This window comes from Bufo bufo, chromosome 8 (genome assembly GCF_905171765.1).
Source record: "Bufo bufo chromosome 8, aBufBuf1.1, whole genome shotgun sequence".
NCBI classification, from domain to species: Eukaryota; Metazoa; Chordata; class Amphibia; order Anura; family Bufonidae; genus Bufo; species Bufo bufo.
This window is the reverse complement of record NC_053396.1, coordinates 117,314,860-117,338,103: the sequence shown is the minus strand read 5'-3', so window position 1 is coordinate 117,338,103 and position 23,244 is coordinate 117,314,860. Positions and strand designations below refer to the sequence as shown.

The 23,244-nt window shown below is 40.9% G+C and overlaps 1 protein-coding gene across 1 annotated transcript in view; it reads left to right on the top strand.

The window, feature by feature from the left end:
• Window positions 1-23,244, top strand: part of TENM1 (teneurin transmembrane protein 1) — an 840,365-nt gene that overhangs the window by 718,339 nt on the left and 98,782 nt on the right. Inside the window, 1 exon segment of the mRNA XM_040405386.1 lies at window positions 22,828-22,982. Within this exon segment, the coding sequence (XP_040261320.1) occupies window positions 22,828-22,982 (155 nt within the window).

The window sequence follows — 23,244 nt, the reverse complement described above, 5'->3', positions numbered from 1 at the left end:
TGACGACTGCACACATAGCACTGATCCCCAAAGAAGGGAAGGACCCCAAACTCTGTGCAAACTACAGACCTATATCCCTCCTAAATATAGATCTCAAACTTTTAGCTAAAATGTTGGCCAACCGTCTGGCAAACTTCCTTCCTTCTTTGATTCATGGGGACCAGGTAGGCTTTATCCGCAATAGAGAGGGCAAAGATAACACGACGAGAGTTATCAATGCATTGTGCTATGCCAAACACACTTCCTCTCCTCTACTTCTACTTAGCACCGACGCAGAAAAAGCGTTCGATAGAATCAATTGGACATACCTGAGACAAGTTCTGTTGGGCTTTGGTCTGCCTGGTCCCTTTGTTCAAGCGATCTTTGCTATGTATGCACAGGCCACTGCCCTGGTAATGGTTAACGGTAATCTATCACTGCCCTTTCACATACATAACGGTACCCGTCAGGGCTGTCCTCTGTCCCCCCTTCTATTTGTGCTGGCAATGGAACCTCTTTTGTCCACATTTAGGAAAGATCACAATATTAAAGGCATTACTTTGGGAGGAAGGGACCACAAAATAGCGGCGTTCGCTGATGATGTAATGATCATGACGACAAATCCCACCACTTCTCTACCTTACATACAAAAGCACCTACAACAGTATAGCTCCATCTCAAATTTTAAGATAAATACTAGCAAATCGCTGATTCTTACTTTAGGAATATCTACCCATACCAAATCCTTGCTGATGAAAAATTCCCCCTTCAACTGGTCTTCCCCAACCATCACCTATCTAGGAGTTAAAATCAGCTCTCAAATATCAGATCTCTTCGCCCTTAACTACACCCCCCTTAAAAACTCTCTTTTTAAAGCCATAGACAACTTAAAGACTAGGGCGCCCATGCTATCCTGGTTTGGGCGTAAGAATCTTCTCACTTCATTAATTTTACCACGCTTAACATATCTCCAACAGGTTCTTCCAATTCCCATACCTTGCTCCTTCTACACTTCCCTGAAACAGAAATTTAGAACCTTCATATGGAATGGCTAAAAGGCCAGACTTTCATACAAACTCTTAGCCCACCCAGGTCAGTTAGGCGGAATGGGTCTTCCAGATCCAGAAATGTATGGAAAAGCTATACTTTTAGCTAGAGTGGTTGATTGGCTCCGCTACTCTACTGATAAACCCTGGGTAAGCTTAGAACAAAGCATACTTGTCACTCCTTTCCGGACAGCCTTATTAGGTCATCATTCTCCCCCACACATACCAATGCCTAACTTCCCAATTCTTAAAGCAACACTAGATGCCTGGAGATGACTGAACTCCTTCCATTGCTCAGTTCCCTTCCCTTCCCCTATTTTGACGATAGCAGATATCTTAGGCACGTCCTCTCCAATATTATTGCAGTCCTCTTCTAAACGCATTAAATCCTCCTCCTTGCCAATTAGAAACCTCTTGAATTCCACGGGGAAGCTCCTGGAAGCAGATGTCATACATACCCTAATTAATCCCTGCCCATGTGACCTTACCTTAATCCCTCACATTAGATCCTTTCTAATAAAAAATAATACTAAAGGTGAACTCCTTTGTCCAATAGGATGGTTTGAAGCCCTTATCATCAACCCTAAACCCCTGAGAAAACTAATCTCACAAATACATAGCAAATTGAGGAGTCCACCACTTATCGCCAAACCATCTTTCATAGACAATTGGGAAAGAGAAACTGGAATAACTATACCCATCAACGACTTACCTGATTTATTCGATACTCCCCATAAGGCTTCTCGATGTGTGCGCATTCAGGAAAATGGTTACAAAATATTGACCCAATGGTATATCACTCCATCTAGATCTGCCCATTTTTCTGAATCTTCCTCTGATAGGTGCTGGAGGTGTTCCGAGGAGACTGGAATTTTCCTCCATATTTGGTGGAACTGTCCAGTAATTAATAAATGGTGGTCAGACATTTTTCGTCTAAGCAACCAAATATGTCACGAATCTGTAAAGATGTCCCCTCTTGGTGCATTGCTGTCCCACTACAAGGATGCAAACCAACCCCCACCTAGCTATCTCTTCAAACAACTGTTGTGTGCAGCGCGCTTACTCGTACCCAAACATTGGCTTCAGACCACATTGCCAACAATTGATCAATGGAAGCTCAAAGTAGACCAGCTCTATCGCTTTGAAGAGCTATCTGCTTGGGAATCTCGCACACACCCAGCCTTCATGAAACGTTGGTCAATCTGGTCCAATTTTAGGTTTTCCAGTGGCTCTAATTCACTCTTCCCCCTTAGACACCTATACCTTCTATCTCTGGGCTTTGTTATCATAACTTATACTAACTCCAGGCTTTCTAAGTTTAGACATGCCTATACTTACATGTATGCCCTTGATATCAGGAATCAAACAACATCCAAACCTCTTTAGGTTAATGAGTGTGTTTCTTGTGCTCTGGCAGCAGGCACAGTTTCACCGCGCCCAGGGCCACGGCCTATGCATGCACCATCAGCAGCATGGCCACTTCCCTGTCCCTTACTGCTTGCCTTGAGCATATTAAATGGTATATATGCTTGCAAGTACACATACAGAAGCGCAGGTTTTGTAAGTGTATGCGCAAAAAAATTCCACTGAATGTCACTGATATTTAGGATGCGCAAACGTTATACAGGAGATGTAGCGCAGGCAATGTCGCTGTCACCAGTGGCGAAAAAATTACACTGAATGTCACAGATATTTCGGATGCGCAAACATTATACAGGACATGTAGCGCAGGTAATGTCAATGTCACAGATATTTAGGATGCGCAAATGTAACACAACAGATGTAGCAGAGGTTGTGTCACTGTCAGCAGCGGCCAAACAATTGCACGCAATTTAGCGCAGGTTGCGCTAATAATATATATTGCAGCCAAATAAAACAATAGTCCTTAAAAGGACTTTTGGGTCTCTAGCACCTTTCAAGACTAAACCCTGCCTTAAAAAAAAAAACTATTCCTGTCCCTACACTATCTGTCCCTTCTGCTGCAGCTTGCCCTGACTAAGATTGAGCCAAACGACGTGTCATCGGGTGCTATATAGCACCTGAGGACGCGTTCTGGCGAGCCAATCACTGTAATTACAGTAACCAACATGGCTACAGCATTACAGTGAGTACCATTACTTCCCCGTACATTTATTGGCTGCGTAGTCAAAATGGTGTTCGGCCGAGCATGCTTGCCCAACACTAGTAGGGATCCTACCTCTGGGAGCCCATTGGTCCTAAGAATGCTGATTTAGTGCTATATCCTCTTTATCATGTTTACTTGCACAGTAGTTGCCTGGTCACCCACTTTACTGGAAACTGCAGTACTATCTCACTCAAGTGAATGGTTAACATTGTAGTTCCTCACATAGCTGGTTGGGAAGAAGTACCTCTGTATAGTGAAAACTTAGGAGGGAATATAATACTAAACCAGCCCTAAGGTCCCTTCATTCTACAGATGGATTTACATTGACCTATTGCCAGGCAGATTATCGGGAACGAAAGTTCATGTAAATGCTCATTCCTAATTATCTATCAGTGTAAGGGTGCTGCAGATCACCAGATGAAGGAGAAAAATGCTTGTTCATCCAGTGAAACAATTTTTCATGCAGACATCTCAATCATTGTTTCTGGGCTGCAGACTGTGCTGCATAAACAATGACTCTGTATGAGGATGAGTGATGGCAATAGCCATCACTCATCCTCATTCAGTGGAGGTTATTCACCACTACTGATGAGTAGGCATTTATTGGGAAGGAACAATTCCTTCTCAATAATCATCTGCTCCATCGGGTGATGTAAATCTAGAATTAGAATCAGAATAGTCTCCAGAGGCTAAATAAGACCTAATGTTGACTATTACTAGTGTATCTAGTTGAAAGTGGAAATAAGTTAATAAGAAATAAAATATCTATTATCAGTGATAGTGTCATGGTATTGAAATATAATAGTGTGTGCTGATTGATTTCTTAATATAGTGTGTGTATATATATATATATATATACATACAAAAAACTAATGAAGAGGCAGCACTCCAGTATCCGTGCAAGGTGATAGACCTGTTTAATTCCCCAGTCGCAAAGTTTCAGCCCAGCACAATGAGGCCTTTGTCAAGCCTTGACAAAGGCCTCATTGTGCTGGGCTGAAATGTTCCGACTGGGGAAGTAAATGGGTCTAACACTCTTCACGGATACTGGAGTGCTGCCTCATCATTTGTTTTTTGGATATTGTTCACAGATTTTTGCCTGAAGTCTAGGAGAGATTGCGCCCAACCTTTCCACTGACTGTGCTGCTGTTATTCTTTGTTTTTAGTATTTTATTATATATATGTATATATATATATATATATATATATATATATATATACAGTACAGACCAAAAGTTTGGACACACCTTCTCATTCAAAGAGTTTTCTTTATTTTCATGACTATGAAAATTGTAGATTCACACTGAAGGCATCAAAACTATGAATTAACACATGTGGAATTATATACATAACAAACAAGCGTGAAACAACTGAAAATATGTCATATTCTAGGTTCTTCAAAGTAGCCACCTTTTGCTTTGATTACTGCTTTGCACACTCTTGGCATTCTCTTGATGAGCTTCAAGAGGTAGTCCCCTGAAATGGTTTTCACTTCACAGGTGTGCCCTGTCAAGTTTAATAAGTGGGATTTCTTGCCTTATAAATGGGGTTGGGACCATCAGTGGCGTTGAGGAGAAGTCAGGTGGATACACAGCTGATAGTCCTACTGAATAGACTGTTAGAATTTGTATTATGGCAAGAAAAAAGCAGCTAAGTAAAGAAAAACTAGTGGCCATCATTACTTTAAGAAATTAAGGTCAGTCAGTCAGCCGAAAAATTGGGAAAACTTTGAAAGTAAGGGCTATTTGACCATGAAGGAGAGTGATGGGGTGCTGCGCCAGATGACCTGGCCTCCACAGTCACCGGACCTGAACCCAATCGAGATGGTTTGGGGTGAGCTGGACAGCAGAGTGAAGGCAAAAGGGCCAACAAGTGCTAAGCATCTCTGGGAACTCCTTCAAGACTGTTGGAAGACCATTTCAGGGGACTACCTCTTGAAGCTCATCAAGAGAAAGCCAAGAGTGTGCAAAGCAGTAATCAAAGCAAAAGGTGGCTACTTTGAAACACCTAGAATATGACATATTTTCAGTTGTTTCACACTTGTTTGTTATGTATATACAAAGTAATTCCACATGTGTTAATTCATAGTTTTGATGCCTTCATAGTCATGAAAATAAAGAAAACTCTTTGAATGAGAAGGTGTGTCCAAACTTTTGGTCTGTACTGTATATAATGTGGGGATTTGCTCTGGTAGACAGGTTAGCGGACGCAGTATAGAGGCAAAGAACCAGGTTGTAAATCAACTTCAGTGTTTTATTCACACTCAGCAAAACATAACAGTCTTAGTGCTTGTTAACACACTGCAAAAACAAAACAATGTTTACCTGGAATCCTAGGTATCGGTTCACACCTGGCTGAATGCTCAGCCACAGAATAGTTCACTGGCAGGCTTCCAGGCGGCCTGCACCCTTGTTTGCAGTCTTCAACCTAGAGGACTCCACAGCTTCACTGTCAGATGGAGGAAAATCCACACCACCTGATAGTGCTGACTGCTTTTTATAAGCCTGCCAAGACCCGGCCTGGAATGTAGCGAGTAGCCACCCACCCAGCACCTTGGCTACTCCCAGTAAGAGCCGTCCCGGATCAGCTTTACAGCCATACTAAACAGCTGAAGTGTCAGACTGCAATCTGCAATAATGACACTTCAGGGGGAAAAAAACGGCTCTTACCTCAGCAAGGCCAGGAACCTCGGTCAGACGTACCGACCATCAATGATGTCCCCTTGTTCCTTCCTACAATATACACTGCCTTGCAAAAGTATTCACCCCCCTTAACTTTTTTCGTATTTTGTTACATTACAGCCTTAAGTTCAATGTTTTGTTAATCTGAATTTTATCTGATGGATCAGAACACAATAGTCTAAGTTGGTGAATTGAAATGAGAAAAATATATAAATAAAACTATTGTTTAGAAATAGAAAACAGAAAATTGCCATGTGCGTATGTATTCACTCTCTTTATTAAGAAGCCCATAAAAAGCTCTTGTGCAACCAGAAGTCACATAATTAGTGAAATGATGTCCACCTATGTGCAATCTAAGTGTCACATGATCTGTCATTACATATATACACCTTTTTTGAAAGGCCCCAGAGGCTGCAACACCTAAGCAAGAGGCATCACTAACCAAACACTGTCATTAAAACCAAGGAACTCTTCAAACAAGTAAGGGACAATGTTGTTGAGAAGTATAAGTCAGGGTTAGGTTATACAAAATATCCAAATCTTTGATGATTCCCAGGAGCACCATCAAATCTATCATAACCAAATGGAAAGAACATGGCAGAACAGCAAACCTGCCAAGAGACGGCCGCCCACCAAAACTCACAGACTGGGCAAGGAGGGCATTAATCAGCGAGGCAGCACAGAGACCTCAGGTAGCCCTGGAGGAGCTGCAGAGTTCCACAGCAGAGACTGGAGTATCTGTACATAGGACGACAAGAGGCCGTACGCTCCATAGAGTTGGGCTTTATGGCAGAGTGGCCAGAAGAAAGCCCTTACTTTCAGCAAAAAAAAAAAGGCACATTGTGAGTTTGCGAAAGGGCATGTGGGAGACTCCCAAAATGTATGGAGGAAGGTGCTCTGGTCTGATGAGAATAAAATTTTACTTTTCGGCCATCAAAGAAAACGCTGTGTCTGGCGCAAACCCATCACATCACATCACCCAACAAACACCATACCCACAGTGAAACATGGTGGTGGCAGCATCATACTGTGGGATGTTTTTCAGCAGCCGGGACTGGGAAACTGGTCAGAGTTGAGGGAAAGATGGATGGTGCTAAATAAAGGGATATTCTTGAGCAAAAACTGCACCACTCTGTGAGTGATTTGAGGCTAGGACGGAGGTTCACCTTCCAGCAGTACAATGACCCCAAACACACTGCTAAAGCAACACTTGAGTGGTTTAAGGGGGAACATGTAAATGTGTTGGAATGACCTAGTCAAAGTCCAGATCTCAATCCATTAGAAAATCTGTGGTCAGACTTAAAGATTGCTGTTCACAAGTACAAACATCCAACCTGAAGGAGCTGAAGCAGTTTTGCAAGGAGGAATGGGCAAAAATCCTAGTGGTAAGATGTGGCAAGCTCATAGTGACTTATCCAAAGCAACTTGGAGCTGTGATTGCTGCAAAAGGTGGCTCTACAAAGTATTTACTGAATAGGGGTGAATAGTTATGCACATTGACTTTTTCTGTTATTTTGTCCTATTTGTTGTTTGCTTCACGATAAAAAAACATCTTCAAAGTTGTGGGCATGTTCTGTAAATTAAATGATGCAAATCCTCAAACAATCCATGTTAATTCCAGGTTGTGAGGCACCAAAATACGAAAAAAGTCAAGGGTGGAGAATACTTTTGCAAAGCACTGTATATATAGCTAATGTAGTGTGAAGCGGACCAAAAGGAGTCTTGGCCATTTCTGCTGATAAGTCCAAGCTACCAAATGTCCAGATCGCTTCTGATAAGCTCAAGAGATTGAATGACTCTTCCTGTAACAATGTCTTCAATCCTCTGTGTTGTGTTTGTAGTATTTAATATCATTTAAACAATCACAGTGACATGATGCATGTCCTAATCCTAAAATACACTGCTCAAAAAAATAAAGGGAAGACTTAAACAACACAATGTAACTCCAAGTCAATCACACTTCTGTGAAATCAAACTGTCCACTTAGGAAGCTACACTGAGTGACAATCAATTTCACATGCTGTTGTGCAAATGGGATAGACAACAGGTGGAAATTATAGGCAATTAGCAAGACACCCACAATAAAGGGGTGGTTCTGCAGGTGGTAACCACAGACCACTTCTAGGTTCCTATGCTTCCTGGCTGATGTTTTGGTCACTTTTGAATGCTGGCGGTGCTTTCACTCTAGTGGTAGCATGAGACGGAGTCTACAACCCACACAAGTGGCTCAGGTAGTGCAGCTTATCCAGGATGGCATATCAATGCGAGCTGTGGCAAGAAGGTTTGCTGTGTCTGTCAGCGTAGTGTCCAGAGCATGGAGGCGCTACCAGGAGACAGGCCAGTACATCAGGAGATGTGGAGGAGGCCATAGGAGGGCAACAACCCAGCAGCAGGACCGCTACCTCCGCATTTGTGCAAGGAGGAACAGGTGGAGCACTGCCAGAGCCCTGCAAAATGACCTCCAGCAGGCCACAAATGTGCATGTGTCTGCTCAAACGGTCAGAAACAGACTCCATGAGGGTTATATGAGGGCCCGACGTCCACAGGTGGGGGTTGTGCTTACAGCCCAACACCGTGCAGGACATTTGGCATTTGCCAGAGAACACCAAGATTGGCAAATTCGCTACTGGCGCCCTGTGCTCTTCACAGATGAAAGCAGGTTCACACTGAGCACAGGTGACAGACGTGACAGAGTCTGGAGACGCCGTGGAGAACGTTCTGCTGCCTGCAACATCCTCCAGCATGACCGGTTTGCATTGGGTCAGTAATGGTGTGGGGTGGCATTTCTTTGGAGGGCCACACAGCCCTCCATGTGCTCGCCAGAGGTAGCCTGACTGCCATTAGGTACCGAGATGAGATCCTCAGACCCCTTGTGAGACCATATGCTGGTGCGGTTGGCCCTGGGTTCCTCCTAGTGCAAGACAATGCTAGACCTCATGTGGCTAGAGTGTGTCAGCAGTTCCTGCAAGATGAAGGCATTGATGCTATGGACTGGCCCACCCGTTCCCCAGACCTGAATCCAATTGAGCACATCTGGGACATCATGTCTCGCTCTATCCACCAAAGTCATGTTGCACCACAGACTGTCCAGGAGTTGGCAGATGCTTTAGTCCAGGTCTGGGAGGAGATCCTTCAGGAGACCGTCCGCCACCTCATCAGGAGCATGCACAGGCGTTGTAGGGAGGTCATACAGGCACGTGGAGGCCACACACACTACTGAGCCTCATTTTGACTTGTTTTAAGGACATTACATCAAAGTTGGATCAGCCTGTAGTGTGTTTTTCCACTTTAATTTAGAGTGTGACTCCAAATCCAGACCTCCATGGGTTGAAAAATTTGATTTCCATTTTTTAATTTTTGTGTGATTTTGTTGTCAGCACATTCAACTATGTAAAGAACAAAGTATTTCAGAAGAATATTTAACCCCTTAAGGACCTAGGACGTACCGGTACGCCCTATTTCCCGAGTCCTTAAGGACCCAGGACGTACCGGTACGTCCTGACTTAAAATCTGTATTCCGGCGCCCCAGGGGTTAATTGGAACGGGATTTCGGCTGAAATCATTCAGCCGGCATCCCGTAACAATGCAGGGGGGGTCATTTGACCCCCCGTATCGGCGATCGCAGCAAACCGCAGGTCAATTCAGACCTGCGGTTTGCTGCGCTTTTTGCAGTTTCTGATCGCTGCGGTCCCTGACCGCGGGGATCAGAAACTTTAGAGTGGCTAAAATCTATATTTTTCACCCCCCCCTGCACCCCTGCATGATTTGATGCCGGCGGGTGGTGCGGGGGGGGTGTCGCAGGCGGTGGGGGCGTTGCGGGAGGCGGGCGGTGCGGCAGGCGGGATCGCGATCCCCCGCCCGCCTCCCCATGAATGATCGTTGGCTTCTAGTGGTTGTACCAGGGTGCCAGCACATTGCTGGCACCCTGGTATAAACGGCTGACATCTGTGAAGATGTCAGCCGTTTAACCCTTTCCATACCGCGGTCCGTACGGACCGCTGTATGGAAAAAGTTAACTGTCATCAGTCAGGGAGCTCCCTCCCTCTCCATCGGGGGGCTGCTGTGCCTTTGCAGCCCCCCGATGGAGAGGGAGAGAGCCCCCAGAGAGCCCCCCTCAGCCCCGTGCTTACCCTTCCCCGTCTGCGAAGTTCTGAGCAGACGGGGAGGGTTCCCATGGCAACAGGACGCCTGCTCAGGCGTCCTGCTGTCCATGGTGCTGAACAGATCTGTGCTGAAAGCATAGATCTGTTCAGTGTAAGTAAAATACAGTACAGAACAATATATATTGTTCTGTACTGTATTATACAGACACCAGACCCACTGGATCTTCAAGAACCAAGTGGGTCTGGGTCACAAAAATGTAAAAAAAAGTGAAAAAAGTTAAGATAAAAAAAAAACCATTTATCACTGAATAAAAATAAAAAAAATAAAATAAACTACACATATTAGGTATCGCCGCGTCCGTAACGACCTGATCTATAAAATGGTCATGTTACTTTCCCCGCACGGTGAACGCCATAAAAATAAAAAAATAAAAACTATGAGAAAATTGAAATTTTGCCCACCTTACTTCCCAAAAAAGGTAATAAAAGTGATCAAAAAAGTCGCATGTACGCCAAAATAGTACCAATCAAACCGTCATCTCATCCCGCAAAAAATGAGACCCTACTCAAGATAATCGCCCAAAAGCTGAAAAAACTATGGCTCTTAGACTATGGAAATCATTCTGTAAAACTTACATAAATAAAAATAAAGTATACATATTAGGTATCGCCGCGTCCGTATCGACCGGCTCTATAAAAATATCACATGACCTAACCCCTCAGATGACCACCGTAAAAAAATAAAAATAAAAACAGTGTAAAAAAAGCCATTTTTTGCCATCTTACGTCACAAAAAGTGTAATAGCAAGCGATCAAAAAGTCATATGCACCCCAAAATAGTGCCAATCAAACCGTCATCTCATCCCGCAAAAAATGAGACCCTACTCAAGATAATCGCCCAAAAACTGAAAAAACTATGGCTCTTAGAATATGTAGACACTAAAACATTTTTTTGGTTTTAAAAATGAAGTTATTGTATAAAACTTACATAAATAAAAAAAAATGTATACATATTAGGTATCGCCGCGTCCGTGACAACCTGCTCTATAAAATTACCCCATGATCTAACCTGTCAGATGAATGTTGTAAATAACAAAAAAAAAAACGTGCCAAAAAAGCTATTTCTTGTTACCTTGCTGCACAAAAAGTGTAATATAGAGCAACCAAAAATCATATGTACCCTAAACTAGTACCAACAAAACTGCCACCCTATCCTGTAGTTTCTAAAATGGAGTCACTTTTTTGGAGTTTCTACTCTAGGGGTGCATCAGGGGGGCTTCAAATGGGACATGGTGTCAAAAAAAACAGTCCAGCAAAACCTGCCTTCCAAAAACCGTATGGCATTCCTTTCCTTCTGCGCCCTGCCGTGTGCCCGTACAGCAGTTTACGACCACATATGGGGTGTTTCTGTAAACTACAGAATAAGGGCCATAAATATTGAGTTTTGTTTGGCTGTTAACCCTTGCTTTGTAACTGGAAAAAAAATATTAAAATGGAAAATCTGCCAAAAATGTGAAATTTTGAAATTATGTCTCTATTTTCCATTAAATCTTGTGCAACACCTAAAGGGTTAACAAAGTTTGTAAAATCAATTTTGAATAGCTTGAGGGGTGTAGTTTCTTAGATGGGGTCACTTTTATGGAATTTCTAATCTAGGGGTGCATCAGGGGGGCTTCAAATGGGACATGGTGTCAAAAAACCAGTCCAGCAAAATCTGGCTTCCAGAAACCAAACCGCGCACCTTTCACTCTACGCCCCGCTGTGTGGCCGTACAGTAGTTTACGGCCACATATGGGGTGTTTCTGTAAACGGCAGAGTCAGGGCAATAAAGATACAATCTTGTTTGGCTGTTAACCCTTGCTTTGTAACTGGAAAAAAAATATTAAAATGGAAAATCTGCCAAAAATGTGAAATTTTGAAATTGTGTCTCTATTTTCCATTAAATCTTGTGCAACACCTAAAGGGTTAACAAAGTTTGTAAAATCAGTTTTGAATAGCTTGAGGGGTGTAGTTTCTTAGATGGGGTCACTTTTATGGAATTTCTAATCTAGGGGTGCATCAGGGGGGCTTCAAATGGGACATGGTGTCAAAAAACCAGTCCAGCAAAATCTGGCTTCCAAAAACCAAACCGCGCACCTTTCACTCTACGCCCTACTGTGTGCCCGTACAGTAGTTTACGGCCACATATGGGGTGTTTCTGTAAATAGCAGAGTCAGGGCAATAAAGATACAATCTTGTTTGGCTGTTAACCCTTGCTTTGTTAGTGGAAAAAATGGGTTAAAATGGAAAATTAGGCAAAAAAATGAAATTCTCAAATTTCATCCCCATTTGCCAATAACTCTTGTGCAACACCTAAAGGGTTAACGACGTATGTAAAATCAGTTTTGAATACCTTGAGGGGTGTAGTTTCTTAGATGGGGTCACTTTTAGGGAGTTTCTCCCCTAGGGGTGCATCAGGGGGCTTCAAATGGGACATGGTGTCAAAAAACCAGTCCATAAAAATCAGCCTTCAAAAAACCAAACGGCGCACCTTTCACTCTACGCCCCGCTGTGTGGCCGTACAGTAGTTTATGGCCACATATTGGGTGTTTCTGTAAACGGCAGAGTCAGGGCAATAAAGATACAATCTTGTTTGGCTGTTAACCCTTGGTTTGTTAGTGGAAAAAATGGGTTAAAATGAAAAATTTGACAAAAATATGAAATTCTCAAATTTCCTCCCCATTTGCCAATAACTCTTGTGCAACACCTAAAGGGTTAACAATGTATGCAAAATCAGTTTTGAATACCTTGAGGGGTGTAGTTTCTTAGATGGGGTCATTTTTGGGTGGTTTCTATTATGTAAGCCTCGCAAAGTGACTTCAGACCTGAACTGGTCGCTAAAAATTGAGTTTTTGTAAATTTCTGAAAAATTTCAAGATTTGCTTCTAAACTTCTAAGCCTTATAACATCCCCAAAAAATAAAATATCATTCCCAAAACAATTCAAACATGAAGTAGACATATGGGGAATGTAAAGTCATCACAATTTTTTGGGGTATTACTATGTATTACAGAAGTAGAGAAACTGAAACTTTGAAATTTGCAAATTTTTTTCAAATTTTTGGTAAATTAGGTATTTTTTTGTGCAAAAAAAATAATTTTTTTGACTTCATTTTACCAGTGTCATGAAGTACAATATGTGACGAAAAAACAATCTCAGAATGGCCTGGATAAGTCAAAGCGTTTTAAAGTTATGAGCACTTAAAGTGACACTGGTCCGATTTGCAAAAAATGGCCTGGTCCTTAAGGTGAAAATGAGCCCGGTCCTTAAGGGGTTAATTAATTCTGATCTAGGATGTGTTATTTTTGTGTTCCCTTTATTTTTTTGAGCAGTGTACATTGCATGCACCCCTGTAATGTACACACAAGTAGCAGATGGAAAGCACTTGAGCAGGTTTGGTGTTTAGCACTTTTAGCAGAATATGGAATCAATGAGCATTTCCGTGAGCGATGTTTTGTTTTTGTTGCTGCAATTGCTCCAGAGGGAGCCAAACATATGATAACAGCATTTCTGGGAATCATAGCAGTGCCCTTGAGTTCAATTCCAAAACCAATTTCATGAGAATTTTACAACAAAGCATTCAATTATCAGAGTCCTAATTAGCACTAAACAATTTCCCTAGTTACCTCGTGCCCTGAAAACATGACCCGAGCTGTAGGTCGTTTTTAAAATTTACCTCTAGGGATCTGTTCATCCTGCAATAGATCATTCCACAGAATAAAGGCTATTTCAATTAGCCATGTATATGAAAAATTTTAGAAGGTAACAATACCAGATGGCTTACCAGAACCTATATAACCTCTTTCATTATTTCCTTATAGAGCTTAGTGTGCAAGTAATATGGAAAAACTTCACGCTAGCACATGTAATCTGATAGCTTGGCACATGCGCAGCCTAGTTTACACTGTATATAATGTATACCAGGAGCAGACTATAGTTCTTAAAGGAGTGTACTGGTTAGATGAAGTTAGATTGGCCTATGGGACCCCACCAACTACGAGACCAGGCATAGGTATTAGTGCCCAATACCCAAAAATGAATGGAGCAACAGATTAAACATGTACACTGCCACGCCATTCATCTCCATGTGACGGACGGCTGAGTGCTTGTACTTGGCTATCTCCAGCAACATACAGCAATCACTAGGAACTACTATGGTAGCTTCTAGAAATGAGCGAAGTATTAGAAAATTTGATTTGGCGGCTTTGCTGCTTCGTCGCGAAGCACATTTCTTTGTAAGTAGTGGGTGCAATGAGAGGGAGCAGCAATTGCGCTGCTCCCCTTTATTGCACCTCTCAGATGCCGCGTTCATACATGATCGCAGCATCTGATATACATAACATGGTACCTATCAAATGTGAACAGAAGTCACCAAACCACAATTAATTTGCAGGTGCTAGTAAATAGGGGAATGGCAAGGAAAAAGCTGTATGCCAATTGGCACCCCTACACTAGAAACAAAACATTAACCCTACAATCAGTAAAATACAGACCCAAAATGGCACCTCCAAAGATACGCGACACGTGTTTCGCGTCAGCTTCCTCACATATACATAACCTGGTGTAAAATTTAAAAAAAATCATGCTTACCTGATCCATTTGCTCGTGACGAGCCAGACGCTATCTTGCTTGAAGGTCTAGCACAAAATCTCACACAGCCCGAGATGACGTCATCACACTGGCTGGTGTGGTGACATTAAACGTCACGCCGGGATTTCAGCAAAGATCTTCAAGCAAGATGGCAGCAGCCGGACCATCACAAGCAAATGGATCAGTTAAGTATGTTTTTTTTTCTGTTTTTTACACTATTTCAGGTTAAATCGATTCGCTACCACGAAGCACGAGGAAATTCGGCTTTGCTGCAAATCGAATTTATCCTGAAATTCAGATCAAAGTCCATGTTGTGAACTTAGATTCGCTCAACACTAGTAGCATCATCATATCAGGCTGAGTTTCCCCTAGAAGCACTGAAGTAATTTCTTCTACGGGAGAAGTTGATCCAATATATTAAGTATTTGTCATGTACCGTGTAGCCTGGATATGTATTCTTATGGCATCCAGATGCAGCAGCAGTGACAGGACACAGGTGTAAAGACCAGATTGGACATAGTTTCACGACCAAAGTGTGATCAAATAGAGCCAAGTGTAGAACTAAAGGTCTTAGCAAACAAGTTATTGGGTCTAGGCCAGGGATGGCCAACCTGAGGCTCTCCAGCTGTTGTAAAACTACAACTCCCAGCATTCCCAGACTGCCTACAGGTATCAGCCTACAGCATGGCATGGTGGGAATTGTAGTTTTACAACAGCTGGAGAGCCGCAGGTTGGCCATGCCTGGTCTAGGCAATAGGTAGATTCCAGAAACAGACCAATCATAATCATTCAATGCAGATACACATAGGCAAAGAGAGAGCAGACTAGACTTGACACTTAGGCACCAAACAATTGAACTGGTGGGCTTACATATAGCAACCTTTGATGACCTCAACAAAGTATCAACCAGTAGAAGATATAGGTACAAGGCCACATGAGTACAGCACAGAAGAAGTTAACTAATACAAGGTGAAGCAGGAGGGTGTGATCACAAGCCCAAGGAATCCAGAGAACTATATCATTCACTTAGGATGCCTACAGGATCATAATTGTCAGTTACATTAACAGTTTACACTGACTAGAGGACAGAGATGGCATACAGAACGGTCAATGACAGCGCTGTTCGTAGTAGTATAGCCTCATGCACACAACCAGATTTTGTTTCTGCACCCAGTCCACATTTTTTGTGGGTTGGATATGGACCCATTCATTTTAAGGTGACCCCCAAAAAATGCACACAGCATACCATGTGCTTACAAAAATTTAACATGTCCGATTCTTGTTCATTTTGGGGACAAGAATAGGCATTTTGGTGCCAGCGGAAATTGCGGGATGCACACAGCCACAATCCTTATTTTGTGGATTTGTGGTTTACGGACATCAAAATACATACAGTCTTGTGCATGAGGCTTTAGTCCATTTAGTCTTGCATTTTATATAGTGGAATGCAAAATGTAATAACACCACATTTAAGATCTGTGCCACACCACATCTGTATAAGGCCTCAAAAACACTGGTATCTTACATAATGTAGAAAGATGATAGACGCATAGTTTATTTATTAAACATGCAGGCATGTTTGTAGATTATATAGCACCATGAGAAAGAATGAAATATAGAAATCCTATACATAAATGAGAAAATATTGGTCTGTGAAGCTCACTGATCTCAAAAGTTTGTGAGCTTTGCTGAGTTTTACAAGTCATCCAGAACTTTGCATCAATTAACTTGATTCACTTTGACTTTGAACTTTATTTTGCATTCTGGGTGTGACAGACAACAGGCAGTAATTGGAAGTGCGTAATGCTGCACCATGGGCTACTCAATTTTGCGCAGTGGGATATTTGATTATTACTTCGATACGCAGAGCTTGTTCTTAACCCCTTTTATCCTTTTACACTCATATTTAGGATTCTAATTAGGATTCGCAATCTGGCTCAAAGGTACCATTGATTTTTGTTCCTTCAAATTTAATACCCTTCCATTGTCTAATTCAGGAAATAAATACATTAAAAAAAATCGTGTTGCAATACATTGTGTGTGATTAAAAGCCCTCCCGGTGGCTGGAGTAAACTGCTGCTTCATCAGAATCTCTGCTTAAACATTATCATTTAAATGTTGAACAGGTGGCAGAAGGCAGATGTAAACCCTTGAGGAGAATTAATGCAGATACCAACTGTATAAATGAAGTAAAGAGGAGTGACAATAAAGTCCCTTTAACACCATGCACCTTGTATGACACTTAGGAAACAATAATGTATGGAAATGTATCACAGAGGTGTGTGCTAACAGACTCATGCTACAGTCAAAGGAAGAGGTTAACCAATCGGTCTTCCAACAATCATCCATGGAGGCAGATCAAATTATTGGATGGGGCCGATAAGATGTAATAAATGGCATTCTTAGTAATTGGGTGTTTCCACAATTCTTTATTTTATTTGTAATCTTTGAAAATGTATCTCCCTGAAGACTGAGAACAGACCACAGTAGAGAGATTTTCAATTTAGATTTCTGTTCAGGAGAGTTTCAATTCTACCTGTGTCTAAAAGACAGAAGAGGAATCCTTGGCAGGAATTGCACATAGAAATATCAAACAAAGCAACTCTACAGCATGCCAGAAAGCAGGCTTGGATTGTTTGGCCATGGCGCTGTAACTTAGATGTAGGCATATCTCACACTAGTGTGAAAAAGAGGTTGTTTGATGACTCTTCTTTTTCACTGCTTTCTGATGAAGGGATATATAATAACTCCAAAACACCTTACATTTTGGAGATAATAAAGCCAGTATTTATTAAAGGGGTTTTTCAGGGTTTTCACATTGATGGCCTATCCTCAGGATAGGACATCAATAGGAAATCGACAGGGGTCTGATTCTTGGCTCCTTCCATCATGTCCTCTTTGCAACTTACCAAGCACAGCGCTGTTCATTGAATGGGACTGAGATGTGCCTAAGCCATGTGACTGATGGCAGTAACATAGCATTGCCTAGGAAGGGGCCTAAATGCTCACAGAGTGCTGAAGCTCTTCATACAGTTGATCAGCCGGGGTGCTGGGAGTCTGACCCCCACCAATCTCATATGAATGACCTATCCTGAGGACAGCCCATCCTTATGAAAATCCATGAAAACCCCTTTAACTTCTGGACTGGTTCGCCTTCTAAATTTATCTGCTCCCCATTGACCGGTGCCCAACATGGCACTGAGCTGGCGTCTATATGATACAAAGAGAGGTGATGGTAACAATAGAGATGAGCTCTTTGTTGCATAACTGGGTGTTTTCTATCCTCCTGGCCCCTCCTAGCCCCACCTAAAGGGCAGTACGCACCTACAGTTACTTCATATTTCAGGAACGTGGTCAGGCATCAGGTATCACTAACCAAATACATTAGGTTACTTTTATATCTGTGCAGTAATTCCGACAGGCTGTTCTAGGCCAGAATTCTCCGGATATGGCACTTAATTGGCCAGACAGAAACCAGGCATTCTCTGCCAGAACTAAAGGCCAGATCACCCTGAAGCAGATTTAAAAGTAGTTTTACAAGGAATTAAAGGGGAAAGAACCACTAAAATATCTTGCCATACAAAGACAAATGTAGATCAAAGGATTAATTTTATTATTATTATTATTATTATTATTATTATTTAGTTTGTTCGTAAATAACCCCCGCACACACATGTTGCCCTAGTCGCCTTCTAATTTGCCTACGATTTGTCTCAACCCTGATATCAAGAACTGGATATAACAGGATTATGCCTCTATTATACAGTAATAGCTAGTAGCTACAGTAGGAGCCATTAGTTTACTAGCTATTATTTGGCATCCATTTCCATACACAGTTTACTGTCTGGTAGCGGTTATATCATATTCATTGTTTCAAGCACAGATAGAGTTTTATCTCAGCTATTTCCTTTCATAAATAGAAATAATGAAATATAATGTGAATTTGTGGGTGCTATGCTAAAAATGATTTACTTCAATGACATACTTCTCTCCACAAAAAAAAGTAATTGTAGTTTAACCACAATAGAGACAGCTCTCAGTTTAGGAGAAGCGGGATCAATGTGGACAGCTAGACATATGTGTGAAAGGGATATGTAATTGCATAATCGATGAGAGATTAAATTACATCCAGGTTTGTCAATTAATAACCCACTTAATTTGATACATCTTACTTAGATACAGGAACCACAGTCAATTGTTTATGCAAATGAATTGTAAGCTGACATTCTTAAGATTCTCAGAGATATAATGAAAGTCACAGGGAGACCGTGCCCACTGAAATATCATTTGTTAATTTGATAAAAGTTTTGTCAGTGATGTTTGAGTAAAATAAGATCATGTTAAAGCTTAGAGTAATTTTTTTTCTAACTAAAAAAGAAACATGGCATGATGATCAAGAATCTAAGCTGCCTACATTGTAAGGGCTCAACACAAAGGAACACATTCTCATTAAAGGGAGTCTGTCATCGGCTTTTCACTAATAAAACTACGAGCAATGGCCATCAGTACGTGATATAAGCATTCTCAACATACCTGTATGTCATTTGGGTGTTTAGTGAATGTCCAGGAAAATAACTTTTATTCATCGGCAAATAGGATCCCAATTGCCCTGCTCGTTGGGCTTTCCTCTCAAAGTGCCCAAGCCCGCCAATTTTCCCCTATGTCTGCTCTGTCCTTAACCTCCCAAGGCCTTCTCCCCTCTCATCAAGATCATTTAATATATATTAAAGGGGTTTTCCGAGATTTAAATTTGGCTGCTTCGCCAAATTTCACAAAGAAATTTGCTTTGTGACAAATTACTTTATCACAAAGCTTATTTCTTTGCAAGTAGTGGGTGCAATGACAGTGAACGTCACAACACATGAGATTTTACGTGGGATCTTCAATCAAGATGGCCGCGGCGACCTCTTCTTCGCGTTCAAATGGATGACCCTAGTTGTTACATCTGCTTTCCAGTATTACCCAAGATTGATAGAAACAGCTGGAATGTTGCATCTGTAGGATTTTCCAGCATCTTCCTGCCCACCTGGTCATTGTACCGCCTACTGGGCAAGTTTTTACACCTTTGTGTTTTAGTAAATAACTGACAACTACTTGTTGCCCTTGATATGCTAATATAACTTGTACACTGCCCAAACTGGTTTGTGTATTTCTCCCAAAAAGGTCAAAAGCTGACATATCACAATATAAAGGAATAATAAAATGATACAAGTACAAATGTAGACACAGATTTACAGAAAGTCACCAAAAACCTTAAATGCATACAAGACACTCCAAGACCTTTATCTGTGAGAATCAGAGTAAGATAAAGGAGCTCAATACATTCTAATGAAGTGTATACCCTTTCAGACATACACCCATATACCAGTCTCCCAGTCTTATTCACTCAAATAAATCCCTCATAATAGGGATACAATATTTCTAAAACTAGTTTGTATTTTATTTACAAAAGCAAATATTAGCACCTAGCCCTTATACACAAAAACAATGTAAAAATGAAATAATTAATTCATATTAATATTAAGGAGTGCAAAGTTCATATTATACCACAAATGTATATATCAAAAAGTGTTTATTCTCTTAAAAACACTGAAACAGAGGCTACACATCCATAAATGTGTTAAAAATATCACTCTACACACCAAAAACAGCTGGCATGTTACCAAATCAACACTTTCTGAGAGTGCAGAGCATACCAAGTATAAAAATATGACTTAATAATTGATTCACATAATACTGTTTTTTTAAACTATGATTGAAAGCAATAACAGTCACCAAGAGAAAATGTATTTTATGACTAATGAAAACCTTTTCCATCTGTCAGAAATATATTAGGTACTTTTTACAGTATGTTAGATATGTTATCACTATATATATATATATATACCGTATATATATATATATATATATATATATATATATATATATATATAATGTAACAGATATTACTGGAGAAGCAGTCGACATGTTTAACTTTAAAGATCAGGTATGGACAGAATAGGAACAGTCTAAAATATAAACTTTTATTTTGTTTGTGGTGTGGTTGGTGCGACTTATATGTCTGGATCCTGACGGTAATAAACGGCATAATTAAGTGCAGAGGTGGGGATAGATGACCAAGCATTGATCTTTTCCCTCCTTTTAGGAAAAAAAGACCCCCCCCCCATATATGACAAAGGTGTGCTCTTTGTTAATTAGGAAGATCAATAACATGTATAGAAGTCCATGTTACCCTTCCCTTGGTGTGTATTTATATAGGTAGATGACTTTTTTGTCCTCTTCTCCTTTCCCTGCAGCCTGCCAGTATGTCCCCAAAAAATGAAATACAGACCAGATTTTATGGAAGAGCAGCCCCCATATAAATAATATAGTCAATGCAATTACTATTTATAACAACAGATTATCCAGAAAACCCGAAATAATGTTCTATTCAAATATTCAGATTTAGCTTGCAACCATTTCTCAGAAAGTTTTTTGCCACCAAATTATCAGGCCCATGGCCTGAGTAAGAGGGTAGCTAATTAATCACCTATCAGAGCTTGCATCGCTTTGTAACTTTGGTCTGAAAATCACAGAAATGCCAGAGTCTAAGTTGGCAGATTTTGGAGGATGATGGCAAGTAATGTCGACAGCAATTGTCACTCATTATTACTTTCTTTCCTATTAATCTGGTACCAAAAATAAATAAAATATAGTGTCACATTTTATGACAGCATGCAATATAAAAACTTTGAAATGTAGTCCTTAACAAATATCTCCAACTCCATTAATCATTAAAAAAAATGTAAAATCAAGAATAAAGGGTATAATACAAATCTTGATGCTCCTTTGTCTGATATACAGAACCTCTGATGGATTATGTTTTTGGTTCCTATTGATCTATACAGTGGCTTTCAACCAACTTGTATCTGCAATGAATACAGATAAAAGTATCAAGAGAACTGAACACTTGTATTAGTACAGTAACTAGCCAAATAGAAGTTCCTCTATTCCTATATCTATATACAGTATAAATCATTCCATGTCTTCAGTGTTGGCTGAGATGGCTTAGGCCATGTTCACAGTATGTTTGAGCCTTCGGTTCAGTGTATGATCTAGGGAATCTCTCAAAAAAGGCTTTATTTTGCCATCAGCTATTTGGTACACATCAGTACACCTGCATAAAATAGCATAGTTGACTACATTTTTCCATACAGAGGCCTCCTACAGAAAAAAATATACACTAGGCATTCTACATTTTTCTCCACCCGGAGTCTATTGGTAATATATGCCACAGTATGCCTATACATTGGCATACATCACAGCTGTCCTTCAAAATCTTTCCAATGTATACCTCATAAGAAAGGCACAAACATATTGTGAACGGAGCCTTAGACTAGAGGACTGTAGTTGTATATGGATATTTATTATTTAATGAAGAACCTGTTTTTCCATACCATTTGGACATTTCTCAGTTACAGACACCATAGAGCTGTGTTTGTCAGATTACTAAAGCTGAGATTGTCACTTGGCGCAGCTCATGCTACCCCATGTTATTTGTTTAGAACCTTATATTTTACCTAGAGTTGTAGCTATGAGACCCCGAAGAGTTGTCCAGCTTTTTTCCTGAGAATAGGCCATCACTACCTGATTGTCCTAGAAATATTGCCTAGACAAATCCTTTATCTGACTGTACCATGTGGCATTTTATTTCTTCCACATAACCAAGAAGAAATAGGGGCTCTAGAACAGTGAACACAATGCTTTATTCCATTCAGAAAACTAAAATCACAGTGCAAGAAAGGCAGTGGTTGGTTTGTATTATCTCATGCCTCCTCAGTCCTGCAACTGAGCCGTAAGAATGCAAAATGCCTTTCTTGCACCAGTCCCAATCCACTGTTATTTCTGGCTGCTGTATGGTATAAAGTGCATAGCTTACGGTTCTGGTGAGTGCTTCTATTTTTCCTTGGTTACCTGGATTTTCTACTGTTGCTTCTTCAATTGCTGAGGGCCATCAGACTTTCACTACACAAATTTTAGCTATTGGTTTCCCACAGAACACTTGAAAATCAGTACCGACACATGGTTTCTTGGCTTGCTTGATTTTAATAATTACAGGGTTATTCTTAAAATTCTACATTAAAATCCCCATTTTATATACATTATCAATCAGCTCTTCAAGGGAAGCCTGCTTAACAAACTGGATTTCTATGCTTGTGATGTTTTCTTTATTTTTTGCTGTTGCAGTTGTGATTTTATAGGTTCATTTTGATTCTCTCCAACAGGAATTACTGTAGATGCACATGGCTTCATTTACTTCGTTGATGGCACCATGATTCGGAAGATTGATGACAGAGGCATAATTTCAACAGTCATAGGTCTCAATGGTTTAACCTCCACACAGCCCCTTAGCTGTGACTCAGGAATGGACATCAGCCAGGTAAGACACATATGTTGTTGTTTGTTGTATGTACAATATTTTTTTTTATGATGTTCACTTGGGCTTTGAGCATTCATCTAAACACTTTAAAAGGGCTTTCCGTGACTTAGATATTGATGACCTATCCTAAGGAAAGGTCATCAATATAAGATCGGTAGGGGTTCAACACCTGGCACCCCCACTGATCAGTTGTTTTGGGCCGCTGCCATTATGGGAAGTCTCCATCCACTGTGTAGTTTCCAGGGTTGGTGTACTAGCAGTT